This window comes from Heterodontus francisci, chromosome 2 (assembly GCF_036365525.1).
Source record: "Heterodontus francisci isolate sHetFra1 chromosome 2, sHetFra1.hap1, whole genome shotgun sequence".
NCBI lineage: Eukaryota > Metazoa > Chordata > Chondrichthyes > Heterodontiformes > Heterodontidae > Heterodontus > Heterodontus francisci.
Window position 1 is genome coordinate 207,108,241 of NC_090372.1, and position 18,882 is coordinate 207,127,122.

At 41.6% G+C, this 18,882-nt stretch overlaps 1 protein-coding gene across 1 annotated transcript in view; it reads right to left on the reverse strand.

Moving 5' to 3' along the window:
- Positions 1 to 18,882, reverse strand: part of obscnb (obscurin, cytoskeletal calmodulin and titin-interacting RhoGEF b) — an 868,128-nt gene that overhangs the window by 56,290 nt on the left and 792,956 nt on the right. The window contains exons 150-154 of the mRNA XM_068053434.1: positions 17,318 to 17,490; positions 16,600 to 16,626; positions 14,055 to 14,207; positions 11,165 to 11,210; positions 8,425 to 8,502 (exon numbers count right to left, since the gene is read on the reverse strand). Of these exons, the coding sequence (XP_067909535.1) occupies positions 8,425 to 8,502; positions 11,165 to 11,210; positions 14,055 to 14,207; positions 16,600 to 16,626; positions 17,318 to 17,490 (477 nt within the window). The remainder of the gene's footprint in view (positions 1 to 8,424; positions 8,503 to 11,164; positions 11,211 to 14,054; positions 14,208 to 16,599; positions 16,627 to 17,317; positions 17,491 to 18,882) is intronic.

An 18,882-nucleotide genomic window follows, 5' to 3' on the forward strand; every position in this document is an offset into this window, starting at 1 on the left:
TCTCAGAGTAAATCAGCACTCAAGGCTAGACGTTATAAAAATAAAAGGACAAAACTAAAGGCTCTGTATCTGAATGCACGTAGCATTCGAAACAAAACAGATGAACTGATAGCCCCACTAGAAACAAATAAGTATGATCTGATAGCCATTACAGAGACATGACTTCACAATGACATAGATTGGGACCTGAATATTGAAGGGTACATGATATTTAGGAAGATCAGGGAGCAGTGGCTCTGTTAATTAATGATGGTATTAGCACATTAGAGAGGATGACCTAAGTTCAGGAAACCAGGATGTAGAAGCGGTTTGGGTAGAGATGAGAAATGATAAAGGCAAGAAGTCACTTGTGGAAATGGTGTACAGGCCAACAGTAACCACATGGTAGGACAGAGTGTAAAGGAAGAAATAATGGGAGCTTGTCAGAAAAGTACAGCAATAATCATGGGGCTTTTAATCTACATATAGACTGGAAAAATCAGATGGTCAGAGGTAGCCTAGATGAGGTGTTCATAGAATGTTCTAGGAAAAGTTCCGTAGAACAGCACGTTCTGCAGCCAACCAGACCGCAGGCTATTGTGCAATGAGATAGGATTAATGATGACCTAATAGTGAAGGAGACCCTAGATAGCAGCAATCATAATGTGATTGAATTTTACATTCAGTTTGGCGGAGAGAATAATGGGTCCAAAGACTTGTATTTTAATCTTCAAATAAGGGCAATTATGAAGGCATGAAAGCAGAAGTGAAATGGCAAATTAGGTTGAGGGATAGGTCAATAGAGATGCAATGGCAGACATTTAAGAGGATATTTTATAATACACAGAATAGATACATTCCAATGAGAAAGAAAAATTCCAAGGGGGATACCTGAGGAAAGGTTGGACAGGCTAGGCTTTTATCCACTGGAGTTTAGAAGAGTAAGAGGTAACCTGATTGAAGCATATAAGATCCTGAGGGGTCTTGACAGGGTTGATGTGGAAAGAATGTTTCCCCTTATGGGAGAATCTAGAACTAGGGGTCACTATTTAAAAATAAGGGGTCGGCCATTTAAGGTAGAGATGAGGAGAAATTTTTTTTCTCAGAGGGTCGTGAGTCTTTGGAACTCTCTACCTCGAAAGGCAGTGGAAGCAGAGAGTCTTTAAATATTTTTAAGGCAGAGGTAGATAAATTCTTGATAAGCAAGGGGGTGGTGAAAGGCTATCGGGGTAGGCGGGAATGTGGAGTTGAGGTTACAATCAGATCAGCCATGATCTTGTTGAATGGCGGAGCAGGATTGAGGGGTCGAGTGGCCGACTCCTGCTCCTAATTCATATATCAGTAGTGCAAACTCATTAATTAATCTTCAAACTTTCATTGTTCTTTGGGTAAATACATCTTTCTAATATCTGTTTTAAATTTATGTTTCATTAACTTAAATTTATCTCTTCTGGTTCTACTGGACTAACTTGTCTTGAAGTAATGTTCGAAGCGCATCTTATCTACGTAGTTTTAATGTTTAATAACTTGATTAAAGCTATTTAGACTGTGGAGCTTAAATTTCTCTAATCTTTCCACAAAACTCTTTAGACTTGTATCAATCCTGTTCCTTTTCTCTACACACCGCCTTTTTAAAATAGTACTCTTCTTCTTAGGCAGTCCCTCAGGATCGAGGATGACTTGCTTCCACTCTGGTTCAGTGGGTTCTAAGATAGCTGATAAGTCCAATGTGTGATCTGCAGACTCTGCCACCAGGGGCAGCTGGTGCTTGAAGGGCCAGGCGGATGAATAGTTGAGAGATTTGTGCGCTCCTCCAACGCCTCGACTTCACCTCTGCATATTCCCAACAAAGTCCCTTGAGATATATGATGCATTCCTGAATGAGCTTTCTCCATCTGGGACGGTCACAAGCCACAGACTCCCACGAGTCTACGGGGATGTTTGATCTCTTCAATAATGCTTTGAGGACATCGCTAAAGTGTTTCCGCTGTCTTCCTGGGAGTCTCCTGTTGTGACCAAGTTCTGAGTAGAACAGCTGCTTCACAAGTCTGTTGTCAGGTGTGCGAACGACATGTCCTGCCCAGCGGAGCTGATTTTGGATGATTAGTGCCCCAAAGCTGGGCAGGTTGGCTTGGCAGAGAACGCTGCTGTTGGATCGCCTTTCTTGCCACCTGATTTCGTGGATCTTGTGGAGGCATCTCTGGTGGTACTTCTCCAGTGCTTTGAGATCCAATTTACTGAACCTTCGCAGTCCCAGCTCCAATGCTAGTATTTCCTTTCTTAAATGTGGAGCCCAAAACTGCACATTATACTCTAAATGTGGCCTCACCACATCCCTGTACAATTGTAGCAAGACTTCTTTGTTCCTGTACTCCAATCCCCTTGCAAGAAAAGCCAACATGCCATTTGCCTTCCTAATTGCTTGCTGTACTTGCATGCTAACTTTCTGCATTCCTTGTACGAGCGCACCCAAGTCTCTTTGAACAGCAACACTGACAAGTTTCACACCTTTTAAAAAAATTCTGCTTTTCTATTCTTAGGACCAAAGTGAATAACTTCACACTTCCCTACATTATGTTCCATCTGCCATCTTGTTGCCCACTCACTTAAACCTGTTTATATCTCTTTGCAGCCTCGTTGTGTCCTCCCCAAAGCTTACCTTCCCACCTAGCTTTGTATCAACAGCAAACTTAGATACATTACTCTCTGTCTCTTCATCTAAATCATTAATATAGATTGTAAATAGCTGAGGCCCCAGCACTGATCCTTGCAGCACCCCACTATTCACTGACTGCCAACTTGAAAATGCCCCGTTTATGCCATTCTTTGCTTCCTGTCCATTAACCAATCTTCTATTCATGCTAATATATTACCCCCAACCCCAGAGTGAGAGAGATAGAGGAGCAAATCTGCAGGGAAATCACAAAGATGTGCAAGAACTATAGAGTGGTGATATTAGAGGCCTTTACTTACCCAAATATCGTTTGGGATAATGTTAGAGTAAAGGGTAAGGAGGGAGAGGAATTTCTGAACTAGGAAGGAGGCATTGTTGCATCTGGTGCTGGGAAATGGGGTGAGCCAAATGGAGCAAGTGTCTGTGGAGGAAACACTTGGGTAAGAGTAATCATTGTATCATAAGATTTAGATTAGTAATGAGAAGGGAAAGGAAAAATTTAAAGTAGAACTTCTACATTGGAAGAAGGCTGACTTCAGTGGGATGATAGGGGATCTAGTCAGGGTATAATGGAAGCAAAGATTAATGGAAAAACTGTAACGAAACAGTGGGTGATCTGTAAGGAGAAGATGTTTCAGGTACAAACTAGGTACATTCCAACAAGGGAACCAAAGCCACGGCACCTTCGATGATGAGGGAGAGAGAGAATACGATGAAACAAATCTAGCAGAATGGCAAGTGGCAGATGGAATTTAATACAGAGAAGTGTGAGGTAATGCATTTTGGCAGAAGGGATAGGGAGAGGCAATATAGACAAAGTGGCACAGTTCTAGAGAGTGTACAGGGACCTGGGGGTTCATCGCCTCCAATGTGCCAGCTCAACCTTTGGCCAACTGAGGAGGAGAGTATTTGAAGATCAGGATTTCAAACCCAAGACGAACATCATGGTTCACTGGGCAGCAGTGATTCTATATGGTTCGGAGACTTGGATAACCTATATGGAATGAGGGGGTTTTCCTATGATGAGAGGCTGAGTAAATTGGGCCTATGATTCTCTGGAGTTTAGAAAAATGAGAGGTGATCTCATTGAAACATACAAGATTCTAAAGGGGCTAGATAGGGTCGATGCTAGTTTCCGCTAGTTGGGAAATCTAAAACACTGGGGTACAGTCTCAGGATAAGGGACTAATCATTTAGGACTAAGATGAGGAGAAATTACTTCACTCAAAGGCTTGTGAATCTTTGGAATTCTCTACCCCAGATCGCTGTGGATGCTGTATCATTGAATACATTTAAGGCTGGAATGGACAGGTTTTTGGTCTCTCAGGGAGAGAGGGCAGGAAAGTGGAGTCGAAACCTAAGAGCAGCAACGATCGTATTGAATGACGGAGCAGGCTTGATGGGCCATATGGTCTACTCCTGCTCCTATTTCTTGTGTTCATTATTTGAAAAGGAAGTAGTACAATATTAGATAGGAGCAGACTAAGAAGGACAATGAGGAATGTAAAGACAGGTTTACAATACATGTAAGTAAATGCACAAAATGTGGTGAATAAGTTTGATGAGCTACAAGCACAAATAGCCATGTGGTTTAAAATGGTAAGGACTGGGCTATTCCTATAGAATACCCCCAGGAATGTGATTATACCCTTTTTGCTTCTCAACTCTAAGCAAATGGCTCCCTCAAGGATATCCTTTCTTTCCAACACTGCATTGTCTTCCCTAATCAGCACTACCACCCCACCTCCCTTTTTTCTTTCCCTATCTTTTCTGAACACTTTGTATCCTTGAATATTAAGTGCCCAGTCACCATTTTAAACCACATTTCCATTATTGCCACTACATCATATCCCCACGTGGCTATTTGTACTTGTAGCTCATCAAACTTATGCACCACATTTTGTACATTTACTTACATGTATTGTAAACCTGTCTTTACATTCCTCATAGTCCTTCTTAGCCTGCTCCTATCTAATACGGTACTACTTCCTTTTCTAGTACTATCCAACACTCTCACTCCTTCATGCCTGTTCCTCTTTTCTACTTCTATATGCTGGTACCCATCCCCATCAATTTAGTTTAAACCCTCCCAACCACACTAGTGAACCTCCCCTCAAGGATATTGGACCCAGTCCTATTGAGGTGCAATGCATTGCTCTTGAATAGGTGCCTCTTGCCCCAGAACTGTTCCCAGTGTCTCAAGAATCTTAAGCCCTCCCTCCTCAAGCCACGCATTGATCCCCCCATCTTCCTATTTCTACACTCGCTAGCGCGTGGCACTGGGAGTAATCCAGAGTTACTACTTACGGGGTCCTAAATTTTAACTTTCTCTCTAGCTCCTGAAAATCAATACTTGCTCTCTCTGTGATATTGGTACCGACGTATACCCTAATTACTGGCTCACTCTCTTTCCCCTGCAAAATATGCTGCACTATCTCTGTGATGTCCTTTACCCTGGTACCAAGGAGGCAACACACCATGCAGGATCATGATGACAGTTACAGAAATGCCTGTCTGCCCCTCCTAACTATGGAATCTCCCATAACGACTTCATTTCTATTCTTTGCTGTTCCCTCCTCTGCAGTCCTTTGCCCACTGGTGGCATAGTCTGGATTGCACGTGTTCAAGGTGTCATCACTCCCAAAAGTCTCCAATGCTGAGTACCGGTTGTGAGGCGCACACCCCGAAGACTCCTGCACCTCCTGCCTCTTCCTACTCTTTTGGATGGTCTCCCATCTACTATCTTGAACTCTTACTGCTTGGGGGGTGCCCACCTCCTGGATTGTACGATCCAGGAAACTCTCATTGTCCCTGACGCTCCACAGTGACTCTAGCTGCCCTTCAAGCTTGGAAATCCTGAGCTTGAGCTCAAGCAGCTGGAGACACTTAATACACACGTGATCTGCAAGACATATTTGTTGCAAGCTCAGTGAGACCATTAATGTGAACATTACGAGATATGAACCCCCAGACCAATTTCAAGAATTATGTGACAAGATTTCACAATTTGGGACTTTTATTATAACAACTAAACTAAAAGAAATCCCCAATTAACTGAATACTACTTTGCAAGTAGTTGATACCCCAAATTACAAAAAAATATATTTTCTTTACGTATGAAAATACTTGAAAACCACACTTACACATTACAGTTCTTTTTGATGGCGAAATCCTTTGTGGTTAAAAGTCCCCAACTCCTCTCAGTTGCAATGGGTTGGATCTCCCAGAATATTTCAAACATTGAAGTTCTCTTCGCTCACTTCTCTTAGCATTTCTGACCACCTGGACGTCCATGAATAAAGTGTTTCCTGGTGATCCTGTTGGTCTTCTACTTCTCCGTAAGCTTTGACTTTCAAAACAGTTTAAGTCTTAGCAGCCTTTACTGTAACAGGCTACCAAGAGCAGGAGTTTCCTCTCTCTCACTCTCAAGGCCGAAACTGCTGGTTTCGTCTCTTACAGCCTGCTATGAGGCTGTAACCGCTGATTTCCCTTCTTCCAGCCTGCCTTGAGGCCACAACCATTGGTTTCTTCTCTTACAGCTTGTTTGCCTTCAGTAAGTCTGTTAAATTTATCTAGACTCAAGTCAATTGCTTATTATATTGTTTGAAAAAATGCAGAGTCCAGAAGTCTGGTTTAACAAAGCCACTTGCGCCTTTCTATTGTTCCCATGTGCTAACAGCTTCCTGTACATTAACATCTTCTGAATTACTGACTCCTTGTTTTACAACCCAAAAGTCTAGGAGGGCGAAACCCATTCTTCTTCAGGTGTTAGTCCTGCAGTCTCTGTTTTTCAGAAGAAAGTAATTGATCTGTATTCTCTGTTGCCCTGGTTACCTTTCATAGAGTGGAAGTGAGGTCACCTGGTCATCTTGAACTTTTAAAAATCACAATTTTTAAAACATATTCATGTTACAAGGTCCAACGTTCTTAACAATATGAAGTGTCCTGAAGTTCCCACATGGCACAGGAATTGCAAGGCACAGGTCTTAGCTGCCCATCTATGATCTAAGAAATCTCTATTCCCTCTTTTATAATCTAGTTAGCACCTTGTTTAAACTATTATTTTTAATTAATGCTTCTAGACCTGCTCTGTGCTGATACCCTTATTATTAATTCACTTACTGCTATATTTATCCCGTTTGGAATTTTTAATTTTCCCAACTCCTAGTTTAGAGAGAGAAAAAGAGCAATACTCAGCAACGAGTCACTGACCTGAAATCCTGTGATATTACACTTAGACTTTTATGTTCGCCCTGTCTCTCTGCTCCCGCTCTTTTTAAATCTCCGCTCTTAGCACCCACTCTTTTTAAACCTCCACTCTGTCTCTCAGCTCCTGTTCTTTTTAAATCTTCACTCTGTCTCTTACTCCTACTCTTTTTAAATCTTTGCTCTGCCCCTCAGCTCCCACTCTTTTTAAATCACCACTCTGGCTTTCAGCTCCCGCACTATGCAATACATTTACAGAAAAAGTGCAGCAAATGGAGTTGACGAACAGAGATCTGGGGAAAGGCGGCGTGACACTGGTGGGGAGGGGGAGGAGGTAATATTTTATGGGAGGGGGCGGGTAAGATGGGGTCAAATAAATGCAATGGGTGTAGGGGATGGTGGGGAAGCAGTGAACTCTAAACTTTGTGCTGTCTTGGGGGGAGGTCACATTTAAAAGGTGTTTTGTGGCGGGGGGGGGGGGAGGGAGAAGTGCAAATAATTAATGTAATTGTTTTGGGGGGTGGGAAAGGGGCATTAGAAATTTATTGGATAAATTTTGGGGGGATACCTCTTTAAAAATTTAAATGAGCTGTCAGGGCTGGCTGCTCTTTAAAAATGGCGCCTGCGCACAGGCAGCTGACGTCATTGCTGGGGATGGACAGCCCGCCCCTCCACATGATTGGGGGGGGGGGGGGGGCTGCCCCAGCTATTTAAATGAGCCGCCACGCGGGAGATCATGGCAGCACTTCGGCGTGTGGCCCACATGGGTGGGCCACCATTTTTTGAGCTTGCCACTGAGATCAGCAGCGGGTTCTTAAAATCCAGCCCAAGGCCTTAAGAATAAAAAGCAGATTCTGGATTTTATACACCTGGGCAGTGAATATAAAAGCAAGGATGTGACATTGAGATTGCACAAGACATTGGTTATTTCCCAGTTGAGAGCACTGTGCAGTTCTGGGGTCCTTACTATAGGAAGGATAATAGAGCTGGGGAAAGTGCACAGCAAAAATTCACCAGAAAGCCACCAAAAATGAAAGGTTACAATGAAAATGAAAGGTTTTTTTAAATGGAACAGAAAAGGTTAATAGGGAATGTAATAGTTTTCACTGTTTCCACTGATTGATAAATTGCTAATGCAGCCGTATTGATTCAAGATTATTACTAGAACAATAAAAAGTGAGAATTTTTTTTTTACACATGATGATTAGAACATGGAATGCTGTACCACAGGCAGCTACTGAGGTAGAATTATAATATATAACTTCACTTACAGACATAGTACCAGCACAGTCCACATGGACTGTGGCCTTTTTACTGTAAATTCTATTGTTCTATCATTAGCAAAGCAGCCATCTCCGCTCAAGATAAACCCCACCTGCTGCTCAACCTGTCCTACCATGCTGAGTGGTTTGGACTTGGCGAAAGGTGACAAGCGTAAGTGGATGCAAAAATAAGAAGTGATGACTAAAGTTATGCCCTCCTACAATGAGGACTATCAAACATGAAGCTTTTGTAGATGGTTTTTACAAAGGTTCACTGTAACACAACAGTTGTTGTCTTCTTACCTGCCACTTGTTTCTTGATATAAAGAATTTCAATCTTTTTGTGTTAATCATGCAAGACTCCTGGAGTTTCTGCTTGTCCTGGAAAAGAAGTCTGAATTACTTAAGCTTCTATTTCCTAACAATGACAATTATACACATGTATGTCTACTACATATACAGTTTCTTGATGTTGTGGGAATTATAAGAACTGGAAAAGGATATTTGGCCTAGTAAGCCATGAATCAACCGCATTCGCTCCCTTCTCTCAACATCCTTCAATCACTTCCCTCACTGGAAACTCCTGAGATAGTTTACATTGTCTGCTTCAATGTCTTCCTTATTAATATATTTCAGAACTCTTTAGGCAAAGTTCTCCTCTTTTATTTGGCATGCTAAGTCCCTGCCAATTCTTCCACTTTGCATGTTTGTGCACAAAGCTGATTTTAACTTTGACTCATTGTCAGCCCTTAAAACATCCTAGGACTGTAAAATGCTGATTGGTGGATTTAGACCAATGAAAGAAGCACCAACTAGACATGATCAGCCTTTACCAGTCCTCTAATCATGGGAGTTTTAAAAAGCTTAGGCTGCAGTTTCTCAGTTTTCAATCTCTAGAGGAGGTGAATGATGGGATATGGGAATTGGAGAAAATGAGGGAAAGATCAGAATGGAATGGAGGGCAAAGTTGAGCAAAAGAGGCAGAATTTATTTTTATTATATGTTCTGTGGGTATTTTCTCCTCTAGGAGGGATCTTACATTTGTTGTGTATTTACTTTTAGTTATGGGCAGTTTTGCTATTTGCACATTCTTTTGCAATAATTTTACATGAGAATGTTTGGATTTTCTGTGTATGAGGGCTCAAACTTCCGAATGTTATCTATGAATGTACACATGTATCTAACCTAACTCCAGAAGTTTAGACACCCCTGCTTTAAATGTCAGGATATTTGATTTCCCAGGTCGTCAGCTTTCTGTTGGGTTTGAAAGATTAATTTCTTCTTCTCATTCTATGGATCCAATTAATGATGTTATGACCTATGATGTCACATTACAAACTGACACTTGAAGGATCATGTTTTTAAAATCTCTGTCCTAATTATGAGTACCCGACTTAGTGCATAGTCCCACAGTAAAGTTGTCTAATAAAAAGGCTTAGTAGTAAGTCAAGGTATGGATAGACTTGCTAAGAACTGAAAGAGGCAAGCTTGTAGAAGGAGTATGTCAATGGCAGATATAGCAATTAAGTGTTTTGCCTCAATTTTCACAGGAGGTGGATATTATGATTGTAAAACCACCCGATATAGATGTAAAACTGTTATCTGAGTTTGTTAATAAGAGGTTAAGGTACTAAAGAAGTTACTCTGATTTAAGATAGAAAAATAACAGGGACCTGATAGTTTACATCTATCTAGAGATCCTAAGAGAAACTAGAAAAGAAATAGTGAAGGGCTCTGGCTAAAATTTTCCAAAATTTAGTGGAAAGGAAAATTATTCTGGAGGATTGGGGAAAAAGAGAGGCCACAATCAGAGGGTGTAGACCAAAGGCTTCCTTGATGTGCCTAGGGTGCACCTCTGCTCCTCCTGACCTGGGAGAAGTGCCAAGAAAGGCACTTAAACTTGTGTTGCCAGCAGCTCTCACCTTCCTTTCATTGTTGGCATTCCCGACCCTGGACAACGTGTGCAGCAGCTCGGGCTCCCAGGAAAATATTAAGTGTCCCACCTCTACTCAATGAGACATTTGGATGTCCTGATATCCACTGACGTAAAAAAAAGGTGGTCGGCGCATGTACAGCATGTTGGAGACACATTCCCCATATTTGAACTTTATTGCCCTCACCCCTGACCCTCTCCCACCTGTCATCGGGAGGTTACTATCAAGGTCAGTTCCTCCCTGTTTACTATCAAAACCCCACATAATTTTGAATAATCTTTTAAGATTACTAAATTATATGAAAGAGTAGATTGTTTCCATTGGTCAGTGCAATGGTAATGCGAGGGCATAAATTTAAGATTATCACAAAAAGAATTGTAGGAAAAGTTAGAAAAAGTTCTTTACAGAGAGGGTGGTTTGAATATAGAATGCTTTTCCACAAACTGCTGTTGAAGCAGGGTTGATAAGTACTAGTAAGTACTTTCAGAAGGAGAATTAGAGCGCTGCTTGTAAAAAGAAAATTATTAAAGGATATGTGGAGCAAACAGGAGAGCAGAATTAAACTAGGCAGCTCATGTGGAGAAAAGCATTGGCTCTGACATGACAGGCTGAATGGCCGGTTTCTGTGTAGTAACATTCTATGGTTCTATTTATGTTGAGTTCTACAAACAATTAATTTAAAGTTTGTTTGCCACCGAAGCAACAATTGAGTTTTTACTCCATTTCCTGTAAGCGCCCTGCCGCACCACACCTGTTTACAATTTCTCCATCCATCATCTGCTAAGAAAAGTAACGCCATTTACTAGTTTCTGAATGCCTCATTGAAACATTCCCATGTTCTTAAAATATTTTACATTAAATAATATGCTATTATCAGAATATGTTGCCTTTGGGTTCAATAATTGCTCCACCAATGCTTCAGCAACAATTGAAGAATATATAAAAAGCACAAGAAAATAAAAGAACACAGAAAAGTGTACTGATGTTTATTCTTTATAATGTTTATTTTTTATTCCTGCATAAGATGAATAGCTGCATTATCACGAAGCATGAAGGCAGACTTGGTAATTTGGTCATTTTTGTTTATATTGTGAAAGAAAATGACATACCTGAAACCACAGTTCTTTCAAACATTCAGATGCTGTTGGCCTATCCCTAAAGGATATAAATCGAATAGCTCTTATACAAGGTACTACGCTGAAATAACTGTACATCAATAACTTAGATAATTGCAAGCACAACACACATTGCTAGAAATGAAATATATTTTGTAAATTAATGATTCCCTCAAGCTCAATGGAATTGCTTCATTTAATTATAAAACTCCCCAACATATGCAGAAACCTGGACTTCCTGTTCCTCTCCCTCCACTTCCAGCAGGTTGGTGAGTAAAAATACCCCTTGGTATATTTTGATATAAAATCAGAAATTGCTAAAGGTTTGCAGAAGAGGTTGACTGACATATGGTCGACTGTCAGCTTTAATTTTTAAATTTTCAGCAGCTGTATTTTTCATTGTAGCTGACAAAAACAACTTGCTTTTATATAGCGCCTTTAACGTAGTGAAACATCACAAGGAGCTTCACAGGAGTGTTATGAAATGAAATTTAACACCAAGCCAGATGGGAGATATTAGGACAGGTGACCAAAAGTTTGGCTAAAGAGGTAGGTTTTAAGGAGTGACTTAAAGAAGTGGAAGATGTGGAGAGGTTTAAGGAGAGAATTCCGGCATGGACTAGTTGGGTCGAGTGGCCTGCTTCTGTGCTGTACACCCGACGTAACTTGAAGTAACATCTACCATGAAGGAGTCAGTATCTAATGTGGTGATTCAGTATAACTTAGTGTAACTTAATTTTGTGGGGTTGGAGTAGGGAAAGAGGAAGATACTCAACTGTTCCCCATCTTAAATTGTGATGAAGAATTCTTGCCACAAGCTAAGTAAAAAAAATTTAACTTTAATTTACAAAAGTATGATGAATAGACTAGAGAAGTCGGGGTTGTTCTCCTTTGAGCAAAGAAGAGTAAGAAGAGATGTGATAGAGATGTTTAGAACCATGAACAGTTTAGATAAGGTAAATAAAGAGAAACTATTTCCAATGGCTGAAGGGTCGATAACCACAGGGCACAGATTTAACATGATTAGCAAAAGAAGTTGACATGAGGGCAAACCTTTTTACAGAATTAATGTTTAGGATTTGGAATGCACTGCCCGATAGGGTGGTGGATACAGATTCAATAATAGTTTTCAAAAAGGAATTGGATAAATATTTGCAGAGAAAATATTGTAGGAATCTGGGGAAAGAGCGGGGAGTGGGACTAACCAGATTGCTCTTTGAAACAGCCGGTGCAGACTCGATGGGCCAAATGGCCTCCTTCTGTGTTGTACTATTCTATGATTCTAATTCCAGAACTTAAGGGCAAGGCAGCTGAAAGCACGGTAGCCAATGGCAGAGTCCAAATGAAACCTAGGGTTTTTACTGCTCACCTGTAGGTTTAACTTTAAATTTGACTGAGAAGAGAATTTGTCTATGGAGACCAATTAAAACACCAATAACAAATTGAAATGGAAATTAGACCTCAGTGGGTTTTTCAGAATACATTTTACATTTCTCACATTTTAATTATTGTGATTATTTTCCCAACTGACCTAATATTCAGACCAAAGCATGCTGTGCCACCTGAGTTCGAGTGGCATATTTTTCTTGCTAATTGCCATCAGAAATTTGAGGATTTCTAGTTTGTTTGCGAAGTCTATTTCTTTCACTGGCTGCCACTGACAGATCAGTTTCATAAACAACAATGTTATTACAGTAGATTCACTGTTTCTTCTACTGTCAAATATTCATGGTAATTGTCAGGAAGATATCAGCCCTAATTTCACAACCCTGGCAAAAAAGGGGTTGAGCTGGCCCACTCTGTGGCCATACCTGCCACTGCAGTTCAGGAAGTAGGCTGACTGAATTTTGTGACAGCCTCCTTTTATCTTTTTTTTTGTGGGACCAGGAAAAGCAGGAGTTGCAGATCTGCTGGAAGGCTCGGTGTAGGAGCTGGCCTATTTCTTGCTCTTGTGCAACCAATGAGCTGCAATGAAACCAGTCTATTTGGTTCCTGCAGCTCGCCAGCTGCAGGAACCAAATAGCCAATAGCAGAAAATAGCCAATAGCAGAAAATTCTCCAGGACTCCTGGTGCCAACTTCAGGCAGGTGTTATGGCCACTCAACAACTAGATGTCCATTTTTGCAGAAAGTTAAAAATCCTCCCCACCTTTTCCGTTACAGCCGACTTACTTGAGCAGCCAAGCTCCCAGATACTCGGCTGCACCCAGTTAGGAACATAGGAACAGGAGTAGATCATTCAGCCCCTCGAGCCTGTTCCTTCAATTAGATCTGCAACTTAACTCTATCTACCACCTGGGTTTGTAAACCTTAATACCCTTGCCTAATAAAAATATGGGTCAGGCTTCTTTCCTGCCTGTAGCCTTGATGTCATAAGGTTCCAGCTTTACATTCTTATACAGGATTTATATTTTAAAGTGAAGACATATGACTTTAACATGGACTCATTAATTGGCACCAGGATGCCAGTTTGTAAAATTGGATGATTTGGAACTGGGCATGTGAGGTCCTGTGCATGATTTTTGTGCGTGTGCCTGAAGAGTACGAGACTCGGCCCTTGAGCGAAGCCTTGCAAAAATGAACTCAATTGTGTTATCCTAGATGATCTTAATAGGTTAGCACAGAATACTCTAACCAGATAAATGGATGAATAAAATCAGAGTAATTGGAGAAAAAAAAATTGGTATTCTTTACCTTTCTAATTAAAACGTAAAAAGTTAAAGCGAGCAACTAAACCTTTTATTCACTGGTATTTACCATATACACATTAAAAAAAAAAATCACATTTAAATAGGAACACTACAGTGAAATAATGCTTTCAGACCGTAGCAACAATCCTTGCCAGTTTTGAAGCTTTGATTAAACACATGCTAATTTAAACTCACTGTGGAATTATTCTAATTATTCTTGTAATGAAATTTTGAGCGTCTTCACTTATACAATCCAGATCACGCTCATCCCATGAGAAAGACCCTTCTTTCACGTTCATCAGTGTAGCTCTGTCGTTTTCACCAGCAAATGGAGAACTGCCTGTCAAACTTTAATGAACCACAAATACGTAAATTAGCAAGATAGTGAACTCCTGAAAGGCAATTAGTTAATTAACACTTTGCGGCCAAACCCACTCCTATCTGACTCCTCCTAATTGTACAAACACAAAATAACATTCTGGAAATCTGTAATGCTAAAGGGCCTAAAGTTAAAATTTGATATGTGTGTGGAATTATACAATTTTTGCTGATTTACATTATTCCCTATATTAACCATTAAAGTTAGATTTATTTTTTCCACCCCATATACTCATGGGTTTTACAATTGCTGCAGGTGCAAATGAATGAGAACTTTTTGCTCAGTTATACTAATTCAGAAACATGCCTCAGCAGTGTCTAATTTATTTACATACGGTATTGTGCTCAGGTGCAAAAAGAAACACATTATAAATTGTAAAATGTTGAATTATCCTTTATAGAAGTAACATCAGTGAAGTTGGTGGTGCCCACATAATGAGGCTTAAGGATCCTTTGATCTTCATATACCCTTCATACGAGGGTGCAGTGAGTTACTCAGTGTCATAAGTCAAGGATGAAGCGCATGGCAAATTAAATGGGGTAGAATTTCTGTGAGGGTTCCCACCACATAACTTTGGCAGAAATTCTGGAGTAACGGCTGTTTGAACCATTTCTCCAGGGTTTCTGACAATCTCCTCTCAAGGTTACAGCAGGAGGTTGGTAGAACCCTTGTTAGAATTTTACTTCTTGAGTGTTACTTTCAGATATATAGTGCACAGGCAGCAATGAAATACTCAATTTAGATGTCCAAACTGGATCCGGATTGGAATCCAGAAATAGCAAATATCCTGATTTCTTTACAGCAGATGTACTTGCTGATGGGCCACTTGGCTCATGTCAGCAGATCAGATCCATAAAGAGTCAGCATATTTAAAAATAATAGGGCAAAAGTTTGGCTTCATTATTTTGGCAGTAATCTGGCTGAATGAATCACCTGCCCGCAAGAATGCAAATGCTTCTTATGTACTGGGTTAACCTTGAAAAGGAAAGTTTCGCTGCAGACCTGTGTTGAGTATTCTCAATTCCTATTTGTTCTTCTAAGATCTCTGAATATTTCAATACTGCTTTATATGCTGGATTTTATGCACCCACCACCGAGAGCGGCCACGGGCGAAAATGAGAGCCCATGCGCCGCCACGCCGCTGCGATCTTCCTCATGGCGGCTCGTGCTAATGACCCGGTTGGGCCGCCCCACAAATCATGTAGAGGGGGCGGGCTCTCCGATATCGGCAATGGCGTCAGCTCCCTGTGCATAGGCGCTGGCGCCGTTTTTAAAGGGCAGCCGGCTAATTTACATTTTTAAGGTTGTACCCTCCTCACACTGTTCCGATCAAAAATTTGCCGCCCCCTTCTCACTGCCCAATGACAATAAAGTTCATTATTTGCCCTCTCCCCCCTCAAAACGCTTAGCTTCCACACTTGACCTTCTCTCCCCAAAATGAATAAAGTGTAGAGGTCACCCCTTTCCACCATCCCCTACATTAATGATGTAAATTTGACCCTGTTGATCCCCTATCTGCACTAAAATCTTAAGTATCCCCCCTTCCTCACCACTGTGGTGCCTGCTTTCCCCGGACGGGAAAGTGAAGGTGCGTGAGTGGCGACCGCCGCTCAGAACATCGCAGCTCAATGGTAGGATTGGAGTCAATCTTATTCAAATATATGCATCGCAGTCACTTGAATATTTTAATCTGGGTCCTGTCGCCCAGTGGCAGGGGGGCCTCCAGGGAGCCTCGCTGCTGCTGGGAAGATAAGCCCTGGCCCTCCTGGTGTCGAGCTCTGTGGTGGAACGATCGTCTGCCCCTCCACCCCCGCCAAGGAGCCCAACATCGGGAGCTCTGGAAAATCCAGGCCTATGAGTTTAGGGACCCTCAACCCAATTCGTATGGGTGTATATCACATAGATTGCTACAAAGTAATAATCTTGCTCAGAAAGACCACAAAGATGGCAATGTGGAAAACAGAAAATTGAGCTTGCGGGTGAATTTGGGGTCTAGGCACATTATTTAGGGGCAGAAAGGGATCTTTGGTCTACACTGTACTTGACCGACAAGTACTTGATGCTGACACTGGGTGCCAAACATGGACTCCATTCCTCAGCACAGGCAATATTCACCTCCGTGAACAAAATAAGAGATTTTCTGCTTCACTCCTCCACAGCACATTCCCCAGTCCATAATTTACCTACCATTAAAATAAATGGATAGAAAATCAAGGGCCGGAAGTGACAGATTTCCCAAGATGCAATCCCAGTGCTGGCAGCATGTGAAACAGAAATTCTCCTCATAAATGACAAAAAAACCCCTCAATTTGAAAATTAAATATGTAAGGTTGAAAGTTGCACAAAAGTCATCTTGCTTACCATAAAAACGTGATAACACCAACAGCCCTATGTCAGAAAAAAGGAAACATACAAAAGTGAGAAGGTAATTAGTCAGAATCTTTTAACCATAAAAAATCCTTAGCATAGTTCTGAATAAAAAGGTTACAATACAAGCAAGCTACATATAATTTCTAACCTCTTTGTCTTTAGATGGAAAGACTTCAGCCAGCTTGGTGTTTTGCACCCTATTAATAGCTATTGCTTTTTTCAGTTGATCACCCCTCCTCTCTTGAAGGAATTGATGAATGTATGAACATGATTCCATAGGTATAGCAGCCTTCTGATATCTCAACCTAATGGTCATTCTTCAAGTGTGAGCTCAGACAGAGTGTCAGTAGTTATTCATATGGTGGCATCATGGTTTAGCCTGTATAATGCTCACACTTTCTAAAGTGTGGTCATTGGGTAGTAAGCTTCTGCTGATGGTTTCCCTTCCACATAACAAAGGTGCTGAGGTCAACTGTTGCCCCCCCTTCTGCTGTTCTGGCTGAGATTTAACTAATTCCAGCCAGGACTAGGACTGAATTTAGACTTTTCCTGATATGAAGTGCTCCCTTCCATTTGTGGTATTCTTATCCAGAATTATAAAGAAGATAGAGTTGCCCTTTTTGGAAAAGCAACATCCGGAACCTAAGATGTTTGATAGAATCTAAACTGTGAGCCTCTATAGTGATCTCTTGATCTTCCAATACCTTACCATATGTCAGTGGCTGTTGAAATCGGATCCTGGAAGACAATCTCAGGGGCCACAAACTCTGGGCAGCCATATTTGCTAAACTGTGGCTGGATTGGTGAGAATTCTTGCGCAAATCCAAAATCACACATCTTAACATCATCTCTTTCTGGATGCACCATTAGAATGTTAGCTGGCTAATTAAAGAAAGGAAAAATTACATTACAAGCCTGTCAGCAATAAACTGCACTGTAACAATCATCAGCGAACATCCCCACTTCTGACCTTATGATTGAAGGAAGGTCATTGATGAAGCAGCTGAAGATGGTTGGGCCCAGGACACTATCCTGAGGAACTCTGGCAGTGATGTCCTGGAGCTCAGATGATTGGGCGGCACAGTGGCGCAGTGGTTAGCACCGCAGCCTCACAGCTCCAGCGACCCGGGTTCAATTCTGGGTACTGCCTGTGTGGAGTTTGCAAGTTCTCCTTGTGTCTGCGTGGGTTTCCTCCGGGTGCTCCGGTTTCCTCCCACATGCCAAAGACTTGCTGGTTGATAGGTTAATTGGTCATTATAAATTCCATTCACAACTCCTCAGATGTAGAAATACAGCAAGTCCTGGACAATATCCAGGCTTGGGCTGATAAGTGGCAAGTAACATTCGCGCCACACAAGGGCCAAGCAATGGCCATCTCCAACAAGAGAGAATCTAACCATCTCCCCTTGACATTCAATGGCATTACAATCGCTGAATTCCCCATTATCAACATCCTAGGGGTTACCATTGACCAGAAACTGAATTAATGTAGCCATATAAATACCGTGGCTACAAAATCAGGTCTGAGGCTAGGAATCCTGCAGTGAGTAACTCACCTCCTGACTCCCCAAAGCCTGTCCACCATCTACAAGGCACAAGTCAGGAGTGTGATGGAATACTCTCCACTTGCTTGGATGGGTGCAGCTCCAACAACACTCAAGAAGTTTGACAGCATCCAGGACAAAGCAGCCCGCTTGATTGGCACCCTATCCAAAAACATTCACTCCCTCCACCACCGAAGCATTGTGGCAGCAGTGTGTACCATCTACAAGATGCACTGCAGCAACACACCAAGGCTCCTTAGACAGCAGTTTCCAAACCCGCGATCTCTACCAACTAGAAGGACAAGGGCAGCAAATACATGGGAACACCACCAGTTGCAAGTTCCCCTCCAAGTCACACACCATCCTGACTTGGAACTATATCGCCATTCCTTCACTGTGGCTGGGTCAAAATCCTGGAACTCCCTTCCTGACAGCACTGTGGGTGTCCCTATCTCCCATGGACTGCAGCAGTTCAAGAAGGCAGCTCACCACCATCTTCTTAAGGGCAATTAGGGATGGGCAATAAATGCTGGCTTAGCCAGCGACGCCCACATCACATGAATGAATATTAAAAAAAACTCCTCAGAGTAGACTTCTGAACTCCTCCACAGCCTTTTTTTATAGGGAATGAGAGATTTACAGCCAACGTTCACCGAGCAGAACATCAACAAGATTGGAAAAAGATGGAAGATAAATCAAGAAGCATTGCTGGGAAGACACCAAATTTGTG